A 23023-nucleotide genomic window follows, 5' to 3' on the forward strand; every position below is an offset into this window, starting at 1 on the left:
GCAGCTGTGTCATTGAGTCCTGTGATCTTGACGAACAGCATCATGGATTCTCTTTAAGAATTTAGAGGCATGATTCCTTCTGGCTATAATTTGTACTTTATTTATTTCTTTATTTATTTTTTGGACAGGGCTTTAAATTCCATTACAGCAAAAATTAATATTTTACCACTCTTTTGTGACTGATACCCATTCTGGTAGGAGATTACTTTCCATTTATGGTTACTAACAGAACATATCAATGATGTGAGCAGTGTGCACATGCCTGCTGTACTGCTTGTTGCTTCTCTTTGGGAAGAGTCACGTTATCCACCAAGAAATCTGAAAGCTCAGAAAATACACTCTGATAATAATTAATAGAAAAGGTAAGGAACTTTTGTCTTTAATGTGAGCAGTTTTAATTTTTAAGACCATTTTCCTTTTTGGTGTTTGTGGGCTTTAAAGTCAAAATTGCACAAGGGTTATGTAAACAGCCAGGATGCCTTGATTATGGAATCCCCGTGTCCTACACAGCTTGTTCCTGTGTTCCTCTGCTTAAGAGCTACAAGATCTATTCCCATGGCTTTGTGAAGCTACGTGTGGATTCTCCAGATCTACAGATGTTGTGAAATCATTTACTCACAGGAGATGCCCAGAGGATTAATAATTTAAATAAGAAGAGTGAGGACTGGGTTGATCTTCTACAGGGAAAAAAAAAAAAAAAAAAAAAAAAAGCCTTTTCCTCCACACTATTTCCCTTCTGGTGCATTTTGGCATAAATAATTCCTCCACAGTTAGTGGAGCTGTGCTAATTTATACCCTCAGAGGATCTGGTCTCAAAAGTCTAATTTAGATGACAACGCTGAAGTACCATTTTTATTTGTATGTAAAGTACCAGGCACTCAAATAGTAGGGTGCCATTAAATTATTTCTAGAATATAAATTGCCATTTGGAAGGCTTGCTCTTGGGTAAAATTACATCTTTTTGTGTGACTTAAGGCAGATGCAATGAGTTAATCTAAACAGCTCCTCTTCACTTCCCTAATTTTTTCCTCTTTTCTATCCCCCATCTCTCCTCTGTTGGGCAGACCTTCTCTGCTAGATCTGACTGAAATAAATACATCCTTAGATGGTAACTCATGTATTTCATTGCAATATTCCCTGTGCTCTGAATGGCCTTGTAAGAAAATGAGGTAGTAGGACATAAAACTGGTCGATGTCAGTTACAGCTCCTGGGGCAGCTAAAAGTGGGATGATACGAAGACTATTTAAGTCATCTAAGCTCCCTCTTTTCCAGCTGTAAGTTTTTTGCTGCACAGCACAGAGTTTCACTCAGGAATTTCTGATTAAATTTTGACCGATTTGACAACAGTATTGTCTGCAGACTGGACATGTAACCATTAATGGGGCGCTTAATTATAACCACATAGTTCTGATTTTCAGGTCTTATATTGTTTGGTTGAGGCTGTGCTCTGTTTTTCTCAGTCAGTTTTCTCCCCAGTGTTAAAAAGTGGTGTGTTTGTGCCAGCTGTACCTAAGGCATGTTTCCACAGAGCCCAAGCCCAGCTGGAGAACCTCCTAGAGCTCTGACTCTGCCACTCTTGCACGTTAGCCTTTACATCTGACCAAATCAGCTTAGAGTCAGCAGGACAGCTGTGCAAGTACGTATGCAGAACAGGGCTGCCTACTGTGCAAACACTGAAAAAAAGAGATGATCCTTGCTGAAAGAACTTATCTAAAAAAAAAAATGGGGAAAAATAAACAAGGTTAAAGCTTGTGTTAATGTAACTGAAATGGAAAGCTTGTGTACCCTGTACAGATGATATGGACAGCAAGGGAAGCGATGAAGTAACCCTACTGCTTACTAGTATTTGATTCTGTGCCTGTCATTTAATCTAGATACTCATCAATGCTTACCTGCCTTACAGCCCAGTGGAATATAATGTACTGCATTCTGGTTTTTATTCTGTGTCAGTCGGGCTCCCATGGTGTCTCTGCTAACACGGTGAGCCAGTTGGTCATTACCATCGTAGTGACTGGAATATATGGTGAACCCTCACAAAAGGCAACTCTTTGTCTTTAGGAATCAGTTTTAAGTTTTCTCAGAGTTTCTGATATAACTGTGTTCAGATACATCACCCTTCTTCAAGGTCGTTGTTTTTTGATGATAGACAGAAAGGTTACTGGAGACAGGATTCATTCGATAGTAGATACAGAAATGAAAAGAGCACATTCTTCTTTATTGGCAGAAACTATTTAAACGAACTCATCTTTGAATCCTTAATTGAGTGGAATTTTTCTAATTTCAGACCTATGCTTCATTTAGAAGGTTTCCAGCATTCTGTATTTAAAATGTGTATATTTTATAAATATATAAGTGCGTGTGTGTGTGTTCGTATTTCATGAAGACAAATGGATTAAGCTAAGATTTTATTTTTCAATTTTGGTTTTGTATCAGTTATATATAAGGACTGTGAAAGTATAATACAGAAGAGAAGAGAGAAAAAAACAGTGCTAGCTAGGTTTGTGGGGTGGTATTTAATGCGATGGCAGCTGTTCGTAGATTCAGTTTCTAGGCAGCTGGAGGGTTACTGACATCTAGGGACTTGATTTGACCAATCACTGGAAAATAGGAGTGGGACATTTGGATAAAATGACATTCCACTAGAAAATGGTGTAATAGTAAAGACCCCTTGCATGGATCTTTACAGCCCTTTTGGAGGGAGAGTCCAGAGGTCTTTGAGCCCTGCAGAAGCATGCAGGGAGCAGTAGTCCGAGCACGGACATCCTTACTTTCTAAATAGGTAAAATAGGGAAAGCACGACAGAAGGGACAGACAACAGATGACTTGCCTGCAGTCACACAGCAGGATAGTGGCTAGGTTTCTTGGCTAGCAAACCTACTTTGTCCTGAACTAAATCTCTGGACATGAATTTTTCTCTGTCGTCTTTGGGGAAAAAGACAGACTTGGATCCTAAACATAAAGTTTGTCAAGCCATCAGCCTACAAGCTGAATTTGCAACAACTGTAGTATTTTTCTAGGTCAACTAGGTTTCTAGGTTTGTTGTTCAGGTTGAATTAATGCTGTCCTTGGAAGGATGCACTTTTCATGTGGGTATAGTGTGTCCTTCTAAATCTATATCAAAGCCTAGAGAGAAAATCTGTATTACAATAGGCTTGTGAAATACTATTCAGTATTATTTTTACAAAATTATTCTGAGGTGGCTAGAGATGACCACTACATAGCTCTTTCTTGAATGACCCCCACTCTTGTACTGATAGCAGGAACAAGTTTGCCACCTTAGTCCTCTGGATGCTCATCCTCATCCCCTGTTTATGGCAGAAAGATAAAATACAACAGTTTAGAAAAAATCCTGAAGCAAGTGATTGCTGTACTTAGTCCTTCAACTCTTCAAGAGACCAGCATTTGACAATGAATGTTATGACTGTCTCTGCCCCAGAACCTTAATTTCCATGATGATCAAGAGGAGTTGAAGTCAGAGAACTACCTGAAATGAAGCATTTTGATTAGGAATGAAATAAACATTTCTAACAGACTGAAGTTAACAGAAAATATTTGAAGTAGGCAAAAAGGTTATTTTAGCAAAGGATGAAGACCGTCCTGCATCACTGCTTTAATCCCTGGTCTGGTCAGACTGTTTTCTCTGAGGTACACTGCTCAAGCTTGACCTGCTGTGAGGTGACAGCACAGCAAAATCTCAAAAGCCTGGGAACTACATGATAATGCTCCCTCGTGCTGTGGTGTCATTCAGTGTAGATCTAAAAAGGTGGCCCATACCTTCATTTTCCAGATAGGGAAAAAAATCAGATATTAATTGCTTGAAGGGAGCTGTGCAAGGGCTGCTGCAGCAGGTGGTAGAACCATGTCGAATCCCCATCCCCTGTCGAAGTTGTTGGCTCCCCTGCTCCCTGTAAGTGGTACCGATCGACCGCGTTTTCTCCCCGACACTGTGAGATGTGTAAATGACTTCACAGCCACGGAGAATCAGCAACAGAGACAAGGCAAGTGGTTCTGTTCCTATCTCTATAAATTATCTGTTAAAATCTGATGAGCTGTTGAGGTATATTGTTAGAGCTTGACCAGACTGCTGATTTTATGTCTGTAATGCTGTGCTCAATAAAGTAACACCTAGCTAAAACTCAAAATCCACAAAGGACCTTTGATTTTCTTTGGTCTTCAGGAAAGTGACCTAATAATTACCAAGTGAAAGCAGAAAGATATTAGTTGGTGCATTTCTAACAAAGAATATATAACTAAATAAACCTTTTCATCTCTAAGAAGAAAAGCATCATTGATTCTCATGTATTTACTGTGCTGCTTGAATCTGGGTTGATTTCCTTACATTTACCACTAGCAAGACAAAAGTAGTCGTCAGGAGCAAAAGATGTGCAAGACTGGAAGAAAACACACTATATTAATGACATGTACTCAGAAGAGAGCCTATTACAGTATCTGTCCTCTCTCCTGTGTCACTGCAGAGCTAAAAGTGATTGATAATAACCTTGTAGTACTGTACAATTTGCCTATAACTTTATAGTTGCAGTCATGACGTTGATCTACAGTTAAATGAGATAATTCCTGTGTGCTATCTTGCTTCCCTGCCAGGCGCAATGTACCAGTTGTATCTGTAAAGTCACAAAAAAATGAATACCTACTCACATCCAGAGTCTTATAGAGAAGTTTTAGATGGTTACATTATGAAGTTGTTATAAAGAACATTCTTAAGTTTGTAAGAGAAATATGCTGATGACTATCTAAATCGAGAATATTCTATCGTAATACTACTTTTATCAGTAGTATATTTTATAGCATTTACTTTCTACTTCTCATATTCTATATGAATTTCATATTCTATATGAATATTGTGAACCATTTTTAATGAAAATAAGGGATTTTTATAACTGTAGACTTATTAATATTGAATTCTAAGTTATGGGAAAATGTTTATTTAACATTTAATAAATTAAACTGCAAAACTGATAACTAGTAAAAATATTGAACCAAACTGGTTCAAAATACAAGATCTTTATGCTTTTTTACTTTAAACACATTTACTGTAGATGAGAATTAGAGCTGTTAGAAATTTTATTGGAAAATTCCACGGAAATTCTGTTTTGGAACAGAAAGCAGGGAGTTCAGTTAAGACCTCCTGAAAAACGCAAAAAGATATGTGTAGATTTTTCATCTAACTTCTTCTCATCTGGATTAGATAGCGGTAGAAAAGGAGGATTGCTTAGGTGAAAGGGCTGCCCAAAATGAGCATGCTTAATCCCTGCCATTTTCATGCACAGCTGAAAACACGTTATGCCTATACCAAGAAAAAAAAAGCAGCCTCCCTTTCACTCTGAGTTGCAACTAGCATTTGGTTTTCTGCAAACCTCAAGCTTCAAATGAAGCAATTGGGTCAGGAAACCACACAGACGACCTGCTGGAAAGGTTTGCTAAAACCTGAGCGCAGTGAAACTCCCTGGTTTCAAAGGGCTCTGTGCAGAAAGTGTGGGTTCTTATTCCTCCCTAGGTCTAATTCTTATGTACCCTGAAGTCTTTCTGCTCTGCCTGATGTAAAATGTGGCCTTCCGGCTAGGAGCCAGGTACTGTTTTACAGGGCTTCCCTCTCCCATTGCTAACATGCTTGTTATAGGACTGTCTGAATGGGCTCGGAGGAGTCAGGAGTTGCTGCCTCAGCATTGATCTATATTGATCTCTGTCCGACTTGGACAGAGGCATCATAGGCAACCTTAGACTGCCTGAGACACAACTTCTTAATTCAAAAAGTGTTGTTTCCAAGATTTCAGCCAAGAATGCTGAATTTGAGATTGCCTGTCTTAGGAAACAAATAGTGCTGAAATGACGGCTTTCACTGGCAAGCCATTTGTTCATCTGGGTGTTGTGTCATCTAGAAACTGTTACTATCTCACAGATGCTGTTTGATGGTTCCTGTGAAATGAATGAGATTTTAGCCCAATTCCAGGTAGTCAGAGATTTTTCTCTCAAGAGCCATTGTCACATGCAGTGCTGCCTGCTATTGAGTTTATTAACTATCCAAGGAGCTGAAATAAGTGTTGTAGGGTGAGGCTAACCTGAGATCTGTATTATTTATATACATTTTAAAATGTCACCAGGCACCCGGAAAGCATAGATGGATTTGTTAGTTTTGAAGCTTTATACACCTACGTAAATGAAAGACTACTGAAGCACAGAATTAATGAGAATAAGTAGTACATTCTTCTTTTATCAGCTTTCTCATAAATCCTCAAAAAAACAAATAAATAAATGATACCAAGTTATTTTCTTTATTTATTATTTAAATTTTGGCACACCCACAATGTTAAACATCGACTTCATGTGTAAAAATATAGTTCCTTCTCAGAATACTGTTCAGTTTAAAATATACAGGATTTGTGCATCTGATAGATTATTCAACTATGTTCTATGATTTTCTTAGTATCAAAACGTGCTTTGCTGTAGAAAACGTACAGTCCAAAGCTCTGATCTTGCCAGGTCTTAGGCTTGTACAATACCACGGCGAGTTTTTCCCCTTGCCAAAGTAGGATTATTCACTGCAGTAAACTTGAGTACGTGTCAAAGTGTTGGCAGGGTCAAAGCCTCTAAGACTCTGCTCCTGCAAACACTCACACGTGTGCAGCTTTACTCACATGATTATGCACATGGATTTTAAAAGGACTAATTTACTTCAGCTGATCAGGTCTTTTTCATGTATTTGTCTCACTGGGGCCTGAAGATAACAATAATCAAAACCAAGCAAATGCTTTTGAGAGTTGGGGTTGCTTTCGTTAAATGCTCAGCATGCCCTTTCTCAACCAACTCGAAGGAACCGTCAACCAGCACACCGTTCCGGGACTTACTAGGGCTCAGTTCACTTCAGGTTTGCCGTTTCATTTCAGCTCAGACGATTTTGCTTCTGCCACATGGTCTCTTTCTGTGCACAATCTACAGCATTTTTCGTTTCTTCATGGTAGCAGCCAAAGGTGTGCTGCGACCCAGTCTCTCTGATACGGGAACATTTTTGCATTGATTCGATGCTGTGCCCCGTTACGGCACTGCAATTCCATGGGCTGTCTTTTTGGTGAAAGAAACAAACAAACGAAAAAAAGCATCTCTGGAGAGAGAAATCGCTTCTCGTGGCTGATGGTGGCGAATCCTTCCCCAGCCCTCGTGTTTGTTCTGGCGGGCTGAGCTGAGCTGTTCTCCAAGGCAGCGGTTATTAACTCACTTCAGCCAAAAGGCTTGCCTCCTCCTTTCCTATCTGCCACTATTTTGCAAACTAGACAAAGAAAAGGAAGGAGGATTGCAGGTCAGCAGTCACTTCGTCTGAGGAGAAGGAAAGGCCTGCTCCTGACAACGCTGCCAGGTTAATCAGACATGCTGTCTTTGCACTGCTGGAGCCAAAGGAGAGCGCTGGGGTTAGCGGCTCTGGGAACCCAGCCCACGCCGCTGCCTGCGAGCTCCTCTGCGGCAGGTGAGGAGCAGCTCCTTTCTCTGAGGACTCCATCAGGCAAAGAAACTGCTGTGCCAGCTCTGCAGGATGGCAGGCACGCTGGAGGCAGCGGATGGAGGCAGCCAGCTCCTCTGGAAGAGAACCCGAACGGCCACGGTTGCCTGCTAGAGCCCTACCTTCTTGCTCTAACGCTGCACTCACTCTGCATGTCCTGCGTGGGTGGTGGTGGGTGGCACAGCCCCTGGCTGCATGAGGAAACTCTGCCTCTGCTTCAGCGGGTTGTGACCAGGGTGAGAAAACCAGGGTGTGATGGACAAGCTGTGCTCCCACTTGGTGCTTTACTCATTACCCATCACTGTCAGTTGCAGCCCCAGAGCCCTTCCTAGCAAAGACATGCACTCCATTTTTCTGTTTGAAATATTTTTTTTTTAATTTGGTCCTGGAAACTTCTGTTTGCTCTGCAGACATATACTCCAGAAGTGTATGTATTAAAGAGGTGAAACAGGTGAGCTACAATCGTGGGTCACAGAAGGCTGCAGCAAGAGTAAAATAAACAAGATTTGACTACAAATAGAGAATTCACCCAATGCCAATAGTACTTTCTATACTTTAGTTGACTTAGTAAGAATAAGTCAATGAATTTGTCTGGAATCTGACTGAATTTCAGAGCTGGATAAAATATAATTGCATGTACCCTCTGGCTATGAAATAGTCCAAGGAATGTGTACAGGTGTCTGTCAATGGGAATTTTTCTTTTCTCCCATGCAAAAGTACTTCAGAACTCCTCTAGTTTTGCTGCCATTGGAGTTGTGCTAAAGAGCTAAATATCTGTGCTGTACTCAGGATTACTGTAGAATATCCTATGTGTAGCTCATGTGGCATCAGGATGAGGCAGCCAAGTGACGCACAGGACCAGTGGTTTGGCGTAAAGTGCATGCATGTTATGACCCCCTCGGTCAACTTTGTATTAACACAATTTATTTGCACTTCTGCCAGGGGATGCTGAAGTGCAACAGGTCATTGTAGAGTTTTGGGGTTGCTGATTTTTTCCAGAGTATTTATGTATATCTGGTTGGCTTGTGCAGAGTGAATAAATTCACTCTTTTAAGACAGAAAAGTTATGCAGATAGATTTTTATTTAAACTATAAAATCTTCCTTAGTGGCTGAAATGGTTTTGTGGAAGCAATGTAAAAAAGTTTTGAATAGTACAGAAGCTATCAGTCTCATAGCTGCTGTTTAACTGTACTGCCTTCAGCATCATTTGCTTTCCCAACTTGTTATCAGACTGAAAACAAGATTAGTCTTTAACCCATAATGGCTACTTCTAGATCAGCTGAATGTAATCACATCACCTAGAGGAAAGTGGAATCAGCCAAAATCAGTATATATGTCAGGACTGGACTTATCCAAAGGTTTCTACTAATGAAAGCTCCACTAATAATCGGCATGTGATGGATATATCCTTTAGGGTAGTCTAGGCTGCATGTTTGAACTTGATAACAGTGAGAAAGTCTTCTTACTTGTGCAGGTTATAGGACTAAAAATATTACCTCTCAAGACTGACACAAGATTGATGTCATAGTATTCTCTTTTAAAAAAAGTTCTGTGGGCTTGCTCAGGGTCATCTCAATTTCTGTTTCGTGAGAAGAAAGTATTCACACCAGAGAAAGAGACTCTGCTGACCATCTGAATGCTGAAGCAAAGCTACAGGAGAAGATAGCACTACATTGTTAAAGGCTAGTTGCTGAATTGAAAGGCAAATGAAGAAATAAGCATAGTGAAAAGACTGAATGAGATCAAATTTTAGGCTGCGGAAATACAAGCTTTTTAAACTCCCAAGTTAATTCAGTGAACTGAGAAACTAAAACCACCCTACATGATCAAACTCATGAGAGATGCACAATTCTTTGCCCTCAGAGGACTTCACTGAAATCTACTTTCTTGTCAAGAAATGGTTCCAAGCATTATCCACAAAACAGTTATTCATTTGATTAAAGAATATTCTATCTTGATGTACCTGTGGTCATTTTGGCAAAGCCTTCTGAAGATGTGTGAAAACGTGTCTTCACAGCCTAGAGTTCAACAGGAGTGTGGAGCAGGACTATTCATGCCAGAAGTTGCTAATGCATTGGTCAGCTGCACAAGCACTAGGAAAAAAAAAAAAAAAAAAAAAAAAAAAAAAAAAAAAAAAAAAAAAAAAAGAAAAAGAAAAAGAAATAAAAAGTGGCACTGTGGATGTCGTCTTTGGCTTTGGAAACGTATTTTGGAAATTATTTGTTATTCTGCTTAGAAATTTTTAAGAGCTTGGACATATCCTGAACATGAATGAATGTGAACTGGAGGAAAACAATATCCACTTTCAGGTCTGCATAATCACTTATGTCTTCTGCAGGATGACTGAACTAACTGAAGTATTATCTGAGTATAATAAGATTTTAAGACAAATGTATACTTACCAGGGCTGAAATTTCACACTTTCCTATGTTGAGCTACTATACTCAACAATGAATAGGTGAGAGGAGAAGAAGAAACTATTTAGTGAGATTAATGAAATACTGATTTGCCCATTTTAATGCAAGCAAGCTATCCATTATTATAGCTGAAGAGAGCTGTAGAGAGGAATTGTCCCATGTCAGAAAGAGACAAGCAGTGAAAGAAGACCTATTTGTTAAGCATGTTATCTGACAAACAAAAAAATCTACCTTAAAGGTCTAAAAATTGCCTAGATATTTAAATATCTCCTAGACTTTTCTGTGTCTATCCAAAACACATCACTATTGGTGACTCCCATGAAAACATCTTGTTTCTCTTAATTTTTTGGCAATATTTGCAATGCTTCAATGTTTACTTGATGGATTATCATTTCTGATGAACCATATTTACCACTATAACTGAGGTAAGAACATTGTCACTGGTAGATGGACTATCAAGCCAGCTGCTTATGACTGAGAGCATGACTGCACACGTGAAAACATGACAACCAGTGGGCTGATACCTGTTTGGTTTGAACTCACATTTTTGGTCATTTTTTTCAGCTTTGCAGTCAGTGCCAGGAGAGCTCATCTAGATACAAGGTAGGTCTTGATCAAGAGAAGCCTGGATAGCTCAGCTGGGAGAGCATCAGACTTTTAATCTGAGGGTCCAGGGTTCAAGCCCCTGTTCAGGCAACAGTCTTGCTGTTTACAACTCAATGCCTTCTCTGTTGCTTAGTAAGTTGTGCCCCCAAGCTCTGGACAAGAGCAGGTGGATCCTTAGAGCCATAAACAGACCCCTTGGGGTAGTGAGGTGGTTCTCACATCTGCTTTACATGCTGAAGGTCCTGGATTCAAGCCCCAGAGGAACCAGCATGAGGAAATCTTTGGGAGGTTGGACTAGATGATTTCCAGAGGTCCCTTCCAATCTTACTGATTCTGTGATATCTGTGATTATGCAGTGCGCTGAGAACATAAGCACAGAATTTCCTCAGGAAATTAGAAAGAAGGAAAGATCTTTAAGCAAGGGCCGATATTCCCTAAGGGCTGTGTGAGGGCATTAGCAAGACCATCAAATGCAGTATTTTCATTTACCATGTGATTCATCCCTTTGTCTCCGTAGAAAATACTTTCCTGTCCTGTATGATATGTCCATAAGGTCAGAGCAATGAACATAAATTGCTTACACCTTCAACTTTGTCGTAATATTCCTGATGCTGTGTGGGACTTGACCAGTTTCATCTGACCAGTCAGATGTCAGGTACCTTCTCATGTCCCAGGACAGTGCTTGCTATTTTGAGCCAAGCAGTCTTGAAAAATCAAGCGATTAAGGTTGAAAACTGGCCACAGCTCAGAATTCCTCGGAGTGCTTCTCTACCCCTTGCAAAACATTTGTGCCATTCCTGATTCACTTCAAACCCTTGCAGAGAGTATTGAGGCTCCAGGAGTATCATGAAAGCACAAAGTGACATTGGCCTGCATTCGTGAATGGGTAGTGCTGTACCTCTGCTAAGCCTTTTAACAGCTTAAATCCCTGGTGCTCTTCAAGAACAGTAATATAATGGCATGGGGTAATGAAAAAAGAAAAAAAGGCAACACAGAACTCCACTTTAGCCAGTCCACCTCAGCTGCCAGCGTGCATCATCACAGGTCTGTCGAAGAGGGATTGTTTGCTCTGAACTCCTGTATTGGCAGTTTGTCAGAGCAAATACACTCTGCACCTTTTGCCAGGAGCTGGGATGGAGTATCTAAAAAAAATTTCACATTGTTTCCTTGTTATATGTGTTGCTTATCAACCATACAATATAAATATGTAGCATTTACAAGGGATAGGGAGAGGAAGAGATGGTGAACACTCTGGATGTCAGTTTTCTGCTCTCTTTCTTAAATACTCTGTTTCAAATGTGGAATAGTACATTCATTAGGTTTATAAAAAATGTAATTTATTTTCTGGCTGAAATAACTTTGAGCAATTATATACAGGAAAAAAATACTTCTGCGGTGACTTTCTCTTTCTTCTCTCCCATGTGTTTTTTCCCCTTTTTTTTAATATATTTTGTATTTGTGGTGGAACAATTCTAGACTTAGATGATTGTGCGTAAGCCTTTCTCATCTGATTTAGCTCTACTTTGAGTGTGGAAGTGCATATAATTTTAAAAGGCAATATTGGGAGGATTTTAGTTTACCTGAAATGTAGCTATAACTTAGACCATAGTTCTGCCGTACAGATAGTAGGAACATTTTTATGTTCACGTTTTTAACAGTATTCTAAATAAACAGAATATGTTGAAAATGAGTAACTGCAATCTCCAGAATAGTTCCTTTAGGAGCATCAGAAAAGATTGTCAAGGATACCACCACAGACACCACCAATGAGGAAACCACCTAACTGCCACATAAACACCAGGGGAAGGAATAGGAGGCAAAACACTATTGTGCTGTAGTAAGAGCCAGTGGTATGGCACATACTTATGTATATATATATACAATGAACAGTTAGGAACTAACTCATCACACATTAATATGAACATATGTGCTAAGTTCTGGCATCCACAATACAATATACAATGCACAGTGCTTGAATATGCACCTTTCCTCTGCTATAAAGCATTTCTTAGCGTGTGAGCAAAGTACCATAATCACTGCTTTAAGACCATGGGAATACCAGATCTGTCCAACATCAACTCTGTAGAAGGAACACAGAATGGAATGGATGTGATAAAAAAATGAAAAAAATCTTATGTTGTGAGCACAAGAGATTAATTCTCATCCTCGCAGCTTAGTACTGAAGCAACTCGATGTTTGAATCTGCAGCCTGGCTCTGAAGTCAGTCATTGACCTCAACTAGCGGTTCTCCATGATCATAGCCCAGGGAGAGCTCTTGGACCTCGTAGCTCCAGCACCCCAAAGGATGGTGATGATAATGGAAGAGGGATGAGAAGCAAAAGTGAGACTACTGTATCACACAAAATTTTAGTTTTGGTATCAGAGAGGGAATGCTCTTACAAGCTGATCCTTCCCTTCCCTTCCCTTCCCTTTTGTTCCCTGCTGTGAAATGAGGAAATTCAAAATCTGAATTACTAGCTGTTGACTTTTTATCAGACTAGACTGAAATGTCCCTTTTTAATAGTAATGATACATACCTGTGATTACAAATGATTTTTACATGTGATGATGAGTAAGTCGTTCTTTGCTCGAGGGAAGGCACTTCACAGTTTGCTAGATGTTCCAGAATTTAAACTTTCTTTCTGATGAGAAAGAATCCAGCTCTTCCCCAGTACATTTTTCAAAACTGACAACAAACCAAAAGCCCTGTAATGGAGCCAGGTTTGCAGGCCACCAGTGTGAAGTTTGACACAGCTGTGAGTGAATTCAGTGTCAGAACTTTGAAATTATATCAGAGAAAAAGGAAAAAATGAGGAAAGTAAAAAAATGGGGCAGAATATTTTCTATCTTCTTTTCACCAAAATAACACTTGCTTCTACTGGGCAAACTGAAATATTTATATACTCATACCCCTGTGTACATTTTAATATATTTTTATATATATAAATATGTGAGAAGGCAAATTCTTGAAGGGATTCAAAGTTACCAAAATACCTGTTAGAATAGGAATGTGTTTTACTAATAAAATAAGCTATTTTTCCTTTCACTCTGACTGTTACATTCTCCACTGTGTCCTGGAAACCAGATGATTTTGAAAAAACAAAGAGCCAGATTCTGAATTGAGTTATGATTGAGTAAATCCAAAATAGCTCTTTTGGACTGCAGGGAGTGACTTCAGATTTACACCTAGTTTCTGAGATCAGAATCTACTCAGAAGTATTTAATTCCTACCAATGTGATGTCCTGCTGCTTTACTGAGGCTGCTGTCTGCCACACACAGCATTTTCTGTCATTCAGTGAGAGGAAGCACAGTGTGAGCTCTGCAGCTGGACTTGCAGACTAATGCTAGGAAGGGCAGCACAGCAGTAAGAACTTGAAAACAATTTATTTTAAAAATCTTGCTCTCCCCCTGCTCTCCACAGGGTCACAATTACAGGAAATAGGACAGGATACATTCAGACCAAGGGGAGTCAGAACAAGGCTGGAAGTGTATCAGGAGTTCAAGGGGAGATTGGACAAAAACTTGGAAGAGAGACCCCTTTGAGGGTTGTTAAATAGACAAACCACATCAAACTCAGGAAATTCCCTGAGCAGAAAATAGTTAGGGACTGAGAGTGTATTTGGAGGTGGCAGCTAGTCCTGCTCTGTTCTTACTTGTCCTTGGTGTCTGCATATTGTGACAGTGGAGAAAAGATACCGAGAGAGATGTATTCTTGGTCTGAAACAGTATGGCTATTATTTCATTTTTAGGGGAACAAAAGATTTGAGGATTGAGGGAGAGACAGTTATGAGAACGATGCAGCTCAGGGTGCCTGATTTGAGATTCTGTTTCAGGAGCTACCGGAAGTTTCAGTTTTTTTCACTTGGTTCCAGTTCCAATTTTCCGCACACTAGATTGAACTCACGTTCACGTTGACTTCAGCATTCAGATTTCATTCTGTTGAGTAGATTCCATCTGCAGTTTGGCAAACCTGCAGATAATTAGCTCTCCCTTGCAATTAAATTTCCAGTTAATGTCCCATTAAGATAAATGAGAAGAGTTCACATCTTTTGCTCAAGCGGTGATTTCGCAAAATACAACATTTCATAGTCTTTGAACAAACAAGCATGTCCATTCACTCAGGCAAAATGTATTTGTAGTACAGGAGCAGATCTTAATTATTTACACCTTTGGAACATTTTTTCTCCCAAGAACTTCAGTTTTTAGTGGATGAACAGACAAAGGAAAGAAAGAAAGCCTGCTTTGGGGTTAAGGTGTCCAGCTCCCCATCAGACAACGGGGCTCTGTTCTGGCTTCGGTTCACACTTGCCTTTCTCATACGGTGAGTGTCACGGAAACCAAAAATGTTCATAGGTGGCTACTAACTGCTTTTCATTGTCCAACTTGAGACAGCTGAGGCCTAATTTCTATAGCTGTGGCTGTGGCTGAAATCAACGGGCAAGGTGGCTACGCAGTGCCGTTGGCGCTGAAGGTGCTGTGATGAGGCAGGCTGTCTGCAGAGGTGACAGCAGGGTGCACTTGACAAGTTCCTATTCCCCTTTCAAAGCTGTATGGAAAAGGGCATGTTTCAATTTGCCAGCATGTAAAAGGCAGAAAATAATACTTATTTGTCTTGTGTCTAACTATTTCCTCCCTGTGCAATGTGTTGAATTAAGAAAGTGTGGTATAATGCTAAGTACTCAGAAAAAACAGGTTTTAGATGCAGACGTATCTGCAGAAACAAATATCATGCAAACATGCACTTCAGGGTAAAGATAAATAAAACTCTGCTCTCTGCTGTGAGGCTCTGGGAAATGAGTCCTTTCCCCTTTATGTATTTACCAGGGAAGGGAGAGGAAAGAGATGGAGCTGGAAGCCCATTATGCAATTCTGTATTTTGCATTTTGAATTATTACTAAATAGATTTAAAAATATCCGTTTTGATTTGCAACATTAATAGCAAAAGACGTAAGCCTGGTGGTTTTGTGCTTGCTATATACAGAACTGTTTCATCCCAGGCCGCTCAGGGATGTCCTACATAATTTTCCATTCTCTTTTGCTTGTATACATACAGAGCAGCAGAAAAAAACACAGGAAAAAGAGGCTCACAATTCTAGTAACCCACTGGCAATAAGGATCTTTTAGTAGAAAAGCTTCATTTTAAAGGCTCTGGAGAGAGCCTATACCTATTCTATTCCATCTTGGAACAGATTTTTGGAAAAAAAAATCCCATCTAACAAGAACTGGTTAAATAAGTACTGTAAGCAGTGAATGAGTACATGAAAGTCTCTGGATTACAAACAAAAAGCCTGAGGCTCTGAAATTCTGAATGAAGCAAAGAATTTTACTAGAATATTAGAATGGCACACACTTGCATGGGGTTTTTTTGATAATATTAAGCAAATTATTTTACCGCAGTCAGGTGCTGAACCGTGGGAACAGTCTGGGAAGAGCAACAGTATTTAATTACCTCCTTAAAGCCTTCATGAAATTTCTTTGAAAAATTTGTACCATGCTCGTACAATAGCTGTTCTGTAAAGGTCATCCTGTTGGTTGGATCCCCTTTTCCCCACCATTTGACACTCCCTCCTCCAAATCGTTACATCTCAGCCTGTTTAATTATCAGATTTCAACATTTCACAGCATATTGTTGCCCTCAGAAATGATCAAATCTGATGAAGAATATTTTCTTTCGGCCTAGTCCTAGATATGACTGCAAAATTTGTTTTTCTTGTGGTATGGTTTTAAATAGGAGAAAGGATGTTCCAGAAGTAGAAGTCTTTGTCAGATGAGAGTCTGTATGCTAAGTTTTTGCCTACTGCTTTACTGTTGAATTGTAAGCCCTTACAATGAAGTTTTAAGTGCAAATGCTCAGCTGGAGTTGCTGGAATAAGCCAGGGAATACAGCCATCTAGTGGCTACCTACTATTCCTTCCCATCTCAGTCAGCCTCTTTGGTTACCCCTAAAAACGGGCAAAACCCCGAAGCAGAATATTTTGTTGTGTTCTTATGGAAATGTCATTTCCTTCGCAGTTTATTCTTTTTTAGGTAGCATGTCACTGTAATATACTCACAGATAAAGTGCATACTGGGTAAAACTCTGAATGTTCCATGTGCCTGTTGATTTCTCTAAGACAATTCAATTCCATATTTTATTTGATTTTCTTTTGGTAGAATTGGATCTAGCTAGAATATGACATTCTGTTTTGTTTCATTTTTAAAATCAGAATATTTTCATTCAAGCTCTGAACATGGATAAACTAATTCTTTTCTACTTTTAGGAAAATATTTATCATGACTTCATTGCATAGCATCTCCTCTTTAATCCTGGAAAATCCCAGACTACTGACAATGAATGTCAAATTAATTGTGATGTTGTAGCCAGGTATAAAAAGGGCCTTGTAAAGGGGTGTTAGTTAAGAATTTGAACCCTGATCAAAAAAACAGTAATTTAACCAGTGGTTCCATGTCCCCTTTAGGTAAACTATCTAATTCAAATTTGTTCCTGCCTTTGAGGCAAAGTAACCTTGACCTCTTCTTTGGCAAAAGCAGTTCTTTTTTAGTTTATAGTGCCTTATGAGCTCTGCAGGCAAATAATAATTCTCTAAAGTGCTCCTGTCCTGTATGTTAATGAGGCTCAATAGGGATCCTCTTTATTGCCTATGGCCATTCTGAAACGTCTTCTAACTAGCTCTTCTCCTTTTCCACAGCCCAGTGGACTGTGGAAAATGAAGGCTTGATATCTTGCCCTGGAATCAGTGCAATGGGGAAGACAGTTAAAATTCTTCACAACCACATCATGGACCCTTGTCAGTATTTTTAACTATAGGTACAGTGTGCCCTTGCAAAAATTATCTCGATGTGCAAGATAAGTTGGCTCACCAGTCGATCATGCAAAAAGTCTATCTTGGGATACAAATGAGTAATAATCAAAAAGTAATTGTTTCCTTTCAAGTGGAATAATTCAGTCCTGACCGTCTGCTATAATAATGCAAATTTCCCATGAGATGTCAGGAGTTTCCAGTAGTGTATTCCCATTATTTGAATTCATGCTTCCCATCTGTTACATGGAAAAGCCCATTCCTTTGCCCATTCATGTTGTGGGTGAAATTTTATATTTACTAACAATGGTGTAAATCTGGACTGAAGTATTTTGAAGAAATGTAGCCATTCCAATTTGCACTTCTGCAAGCCAGCAGAGTATTTGGATCTGTGGTTCAGGATAATCTATGGACCTTACACTTATCCTGGTTTTATGAGAGGCAAAACCTGGGACTCTTCTCTGATTCACTACAGTGCTAATTTTTGGTGTGGAAAGTGATGTAAATGTAATAAAAGTTGGAGTAAAATGATCATTATCGGTGAAAGGTGTCATCCTGTGAGTTACCCTGAGACTCATTAAGTCTTCTCTATAAAACAGCAAATATGATCTCCCTGTCTCACTTAGACTGATAGTTCTCTCTCTACCCTTCTCTTATCATTACTCTATAATATCCAGCAAAATACTAAAAGCTAAAGCTACATAAAACCTGATTTGGGCTTCCCCATGAATACACTGCCATATGACTCTCCTGCAGAATCTTCTTTTGTAGCTTGATAAATTGCCTGTTTTGTTTGGAAACAGTGAAATGTGTGTGGACTACAAAACCATTTATCACACTCTCCTTCTCTGTATGTTTTTTTTCTAGTGGAAAGGTACGTGAAGCAATTAAGCATTTTACAGATAAATATACCAGTGCAGTATATGCCAAAGCAAAGATATATGTTTAGAGCTTTGGCTTGAGTTTCTGAAGGCAGCAAAGAGTGCCACTCCAAGTTGTCTTAAAAGATTGCAGTAAAAGGTTTATGATCTGTATCTAGTAGCATGGGTGACTCATAATAAATGTACTCCAAAGGTGTAGTGCCATGTCCAGCACTGATTGCTCCGACAAAAGAATCTCCTTCTTCACTAGGGTCATTTGTAATCATATAACAGCTTGACTTTCTGTCTGGAAAGTCATAGTTTTGTCAGACTGGTTTATGCCACTGCATCTTTCACAGCATTATCAGACTATGACAGCTGTTGGTTTCATATTTACTCCCACATTTTTCAGTTCTTTAAACAAATGTTGTTTCTCCTTCTTTACTCTAAATGTTCTAGATGCTATTGAGGCTTTCTTTCTCTTAAAAAAAAAAAAAACACACACACACACACAAAAAAAATACCAAAAGCAACCAAAACAGTTATGTGTATCACAAACACAAAAATAATTTTTTAAAACTGATATTACAGTTTTTTTTTTCTTTCCTGCTTGAAGAACTTCTTTTTCTACTATTTGGTCTCAGTGGTTGCTACTAGCATTATTGGAGTCCCCCCCATCCCCCCCCCCCCCAAAAAAAAAAAAAAAAAAAAAAAACCACCTCTCGGGTTATAATCTTATTTTACTGAGCAGTTGTGACTAAATAGTGCTCTCTCAGGTAGGTGTGGTATATGAATTGCCTTCAGCAGCTTTGGGTTGTTTCTTGCAAAGAATTAGAAATTTCAAGATCTCGTCCCTCACTGATTATAATTTGACTTCAGTAAGAGGAGGGATTAAGCATACTAGAACTCTTTGGCCAGAAGAGGTGATTCAGGAGAGAGATCACACATGCCTGTCTTCTGAGTTATTTATGGATAATGAGTACATGCGGGGATGTAATGGTCAGTGCTTAACTATTGAGGTAAAATGCCTAGTTCACAAAACCGTAGCTGTTAGTTGGATTTTCCAAATGTCGAGATTTGGATTTTCCTCATGAGTAGTCCATTATAATGAATGACCATAGTTCAGATCATGATGTTTTAAACTTAATCAGTGTTTGTTCTGGCAGTAACATTATTGAAAACCATGACTGATATCCTCACTCTAAACTGGTGTAACAGTGATTTCATGCATTAGGAAATACTGTGCTATTAGTCCTACCTAATATTTGGAAGAAAACTGTACCTCTGTTTTTCATATAGTCTAAAATTGTACCTTATCTATGTTTTTCTTAGTCCATTTGTTATCTATAGCTCTATTAAGAACATTAAAGTATTATATCAGATTTCAGTCTATACTGAAGTGACAATTCAGTTTCTGTTCCCCAGTTTGTTCTTAAATGTTTGAGTTCTGCATATTGTAATTTATTTGCAGAGTGCCTTGGGGAACCGTTGTATCACAGTGTGAGGTTTTGCTGAATGACTGGTAAGATTTGCACAAACTTCAGTCACATTCTTTGTAATGAGGGGACTTCTCCCTTTTGACACCAAGGCTTTTTCTTAAGTTAGTTAAGACAATGCAAAATAAATAATCTGTACATACTCATCCGTAGTACCAATTACTAGGTTTAATATATTAAAAAAGGAGCTGATTAGAAAAGAATAACAATATTGAAAATACTTCATTTTTTATGCTATTTGCATTAGGGTTCCCTAACAACATAAAAGCTGACTTGTGAGGGGAAGGGTTTTTGTATGTTATATATCCTTGGTAGCTTAAACTCAGGAATAGTCTGCCTACGAATAACAGTGTTTCCCATGCCCCTTTCGTTTGTACTCAAACAATTCTGAATGATACTGAGGATGTAACAAGCTTAGTGAAAGCTTTGAAAGTTATTTTTGTCTAAACATATATTGTCCCTGAACAGAAAGTGGAAATTTCTCAGTATTTGGCTGTAAAGTGTGAGTTCATATGCCAGTTGGTATAGGCATGTTTAGGTGCAGTTCATCAAGACAAGACGGGCCACACACTGCTGGTGAAAAAAGACAAAGCTCCTACAATTTCAGGGAAGCTATTCCACTATATGCCAGCCACAGCTGTATGTCCCAGTTTGAACAAACAATATCCTTTCCATTAGGTTATTTTTTCTTCTTTGCTGTTAAGAATTTCTTTTGACATTTCTGTCCTCTTTGCAAACTACTCCTCAGTAGTATTTCTTTTTATACGGATCCTGGAAGTCTTTGTGAATTTTATCACTGCTTAAAGCTTTGCTTGATATCAGAGATTCTTTTGCAATCAAGAACAGCTGTACCTAAGATTGTACAGCCTGTGCTGCACTAACTTGCATCAAATACTGTAACTCAGTTGACCCCTGCAGACAGGACTTTCAGTGTTTATTTCAGAAAATGGAGATAATTGCTGCAGGTTTGTCTAACTGAAAAACAAGGGTCCTCCACTGATGTCATGCTATGCCACTGAGGAAAAATTTCCATACATTTTACGGATTTCATCTTCAGTTGTTCTGCTTAAAATACTATCTCAAATTTCCTATTTCAGTTACCAATGGCTTTTTTTTTGCTTGCTGATATCTCTTTCCAAATGGACATCTTGTCATAAAATGTGGTCTCGTGTTATGTTTTCCCAAAGCATGGGCTGATTTTGAACAGATCAGACACTACTACTGTGTGACTACTGTCAGTTTAACTAACGTCACTTTCTGTCTCTGAATAGGATGGCTTTAACATTGCTGATGAAAAATCTAAATTAGATTTTGAATGGATAATCCTTTTTTTTTTTTTTTCAAAAAAGACACTTCCTAATATGGTGATTGCAGTTGGATTGTAACTACACTGCAGTTAGTGTATAGTTTCAATAAAGATTCACTTTCTGATACTTTTAATTGACATTTATACAGGTGGTTTGTACAAGTGAAAAATATGCACACAATGGAAAATATTTATGATATAAATACCTCACCATTAAAAAATCCTGAATTATAAAAGTGTATATACAAAGCATGAAATTTAAGGAGTTACAATCACATAATTTTCCTTCTGCAACGTAACAACGCTAATTAATGAGGCTATAATTTTCTATTCCTACCATCTAACTGTGCTAACCGTGGTATGAAAGCTACTGGGTAAGTTTAATTGAAATGTCAGGCATTATATGATTTTGTAATGTACTATATAATAGAACTCATTAAATTAATGAACAATACAGTAGAAATACTTCATCAGAAAAAAATCTTTATCAACAGAAAGGGATACATAAATCTCCATTCTGCGCATTTGCACAGCCATATATCCACACAAAGAGAAAGGAGACTAGAGAGATGTCTTAAGGGTAATTTTTTCACCTATAGTGCCATCTGGTCGTGCTAGTTTGTGATGTACATGTCTCAAAGACAAGCACTGGTGGTAAGCGTGACTGATAACTTATTTTGACAAACAGAAAATTTGTGGTTAAAATTCAAAGAAGTGCCCCAAAGAATGATCCTCTTACTTGTCACATTTGTGAATGTATCCAGTCTGGAGTAACAATTTACATGTGAAATCAAAATGCTTTTCTATGTAATTTCAGAATTTCTGTGAAGACACCACCAAGAAATTCTGCTCAAATCAAGCTGCTGACGTTTCAGAATTACAAGTTAGTTGTCAAAATGATTTGATGCACCATGAGAAAGAGAAGGATGTGACTAGGACAGCTACATTAGTGGTAACCAGTGAAATGAAAGGTCAGTTAAGCTTTATGATTTGAGTATAATTAATATAACAAAACCTAACCCTAGCCTTGATAAATAATTTACACGCAGGATTAACTTGCATGATTTCATTTGGAATCTGTGGATTAGTCAAAAGGGATAAAATGTGAGCTTCTCTGTTCTTCCACTATAAATGCCATAAGGCAATTTCATCTGAGCTCTCAACAGAAGCATGGTATTAAACTCTGTTTGACACTGCTGCATGAATATTCAGTAGTTTTCAGGAGTCGATTTGTATGGAAAAAATGCAGTTTCCTTTTACTTTAGGACTCTACACATCATCTGTTCTAAAAAATGCTGATTCCAGCATTGAAGATGAGCAAGCAATTTACATTAAAGATGCAAGAATTTCTTCAAGTCACGTTTTCGTGTTTTGAAGAAAAAGTGGTATTGAGCAAATTACTTGACCATTGTTTTCAAAGTCACCCTTTCCTTAGATTTCCCAAGTATCTTTGATAACTGCTGAAGTTTTCTACTTACCTTTCAACTTTTCCCTTTCTCAGTACGCATTGAAGTTGAGAAGCTAAATGATATGAGGACACATCCAAAGACTGTGAAGTTAATATAAAAAATTCAGTTGATTTCACTAGTCTGTCAGTCATGGGCTATATCTGAAATATGAACATATCACATTAATTGCAGCACTGGAACATTTGGAGAACTAGGGCATAAGTATTCAGTGCCATCGCATTTGTTAACTGATATTTGATATTAATATAAAACTTTTTCTTTATTGTGTAGCACTCCCAAAAATGACAGTCTGTATATTTTAAACCATTCTCACTGAGACTCCTCCAAATGCAAATTAAATAGCTTTTTTTTAGTGAAGAATCACTGTAGCATGTTGAATATCCAGCATTTCTCATGGCTGTGAAAGCTGATTATTTGGGGACAGATTTTCAAATGGTATTTTGGTATCTGACTGCTTCTAAAAGATAATATTAAATTTGTTATTTTGTGGCTTCAAAAATCTCCCTGTAGGCTCCATTTTGTCAGTGCTTAATGATTTGATTAGATTCTGTAGCAG

General features: G+C 38.5%; 1 protein-coding gene and 1 non-coding gene across 2 annotated transcripts in view; both read left to right on the plus strand.

Moving 5' to 3' along the window:
- The window catches only part of THEMIS (thymocyte selection associated), an 84874-nt gene that overhangs the window by 46462 nt on the left and 15389 nt on the right, over positions 1-23023 (plus strand). Inside the window, exon 5 of the mRNA XM_062570913.1 lies at positions 21816-21969. Within this exon, the coding sequence (XP_062426897.1) occupies positions 21816-21969 (154 nt within the window). The remainder of the gene's footprint in view (positions 1-21815; positions 21970-23023) is intronic.
- On the plus strand, positions 10553-10625 carry TRNAK-UUU (transfer RNA lysine (anticodon UUU)). Its single transcript has one exon. It is a non-coding gene; the product is annotated as a tRNA-Lys (tRNA).

The sequence above is a fragment of the Rhea pennata genome, chromosome 3 (genome assembly GCF_028389875.1).
Source record: "Rhea pennata isolate bPtePen1 chromosome 3, bPtePen1.pri, whole genome shotgun sequence".
NCBI classification, from domain to species: Eukaryota; Metazoa; Chordata; class Aves; order Rheiformes; family Rheidae; genus Rhea; species Rhea pennata.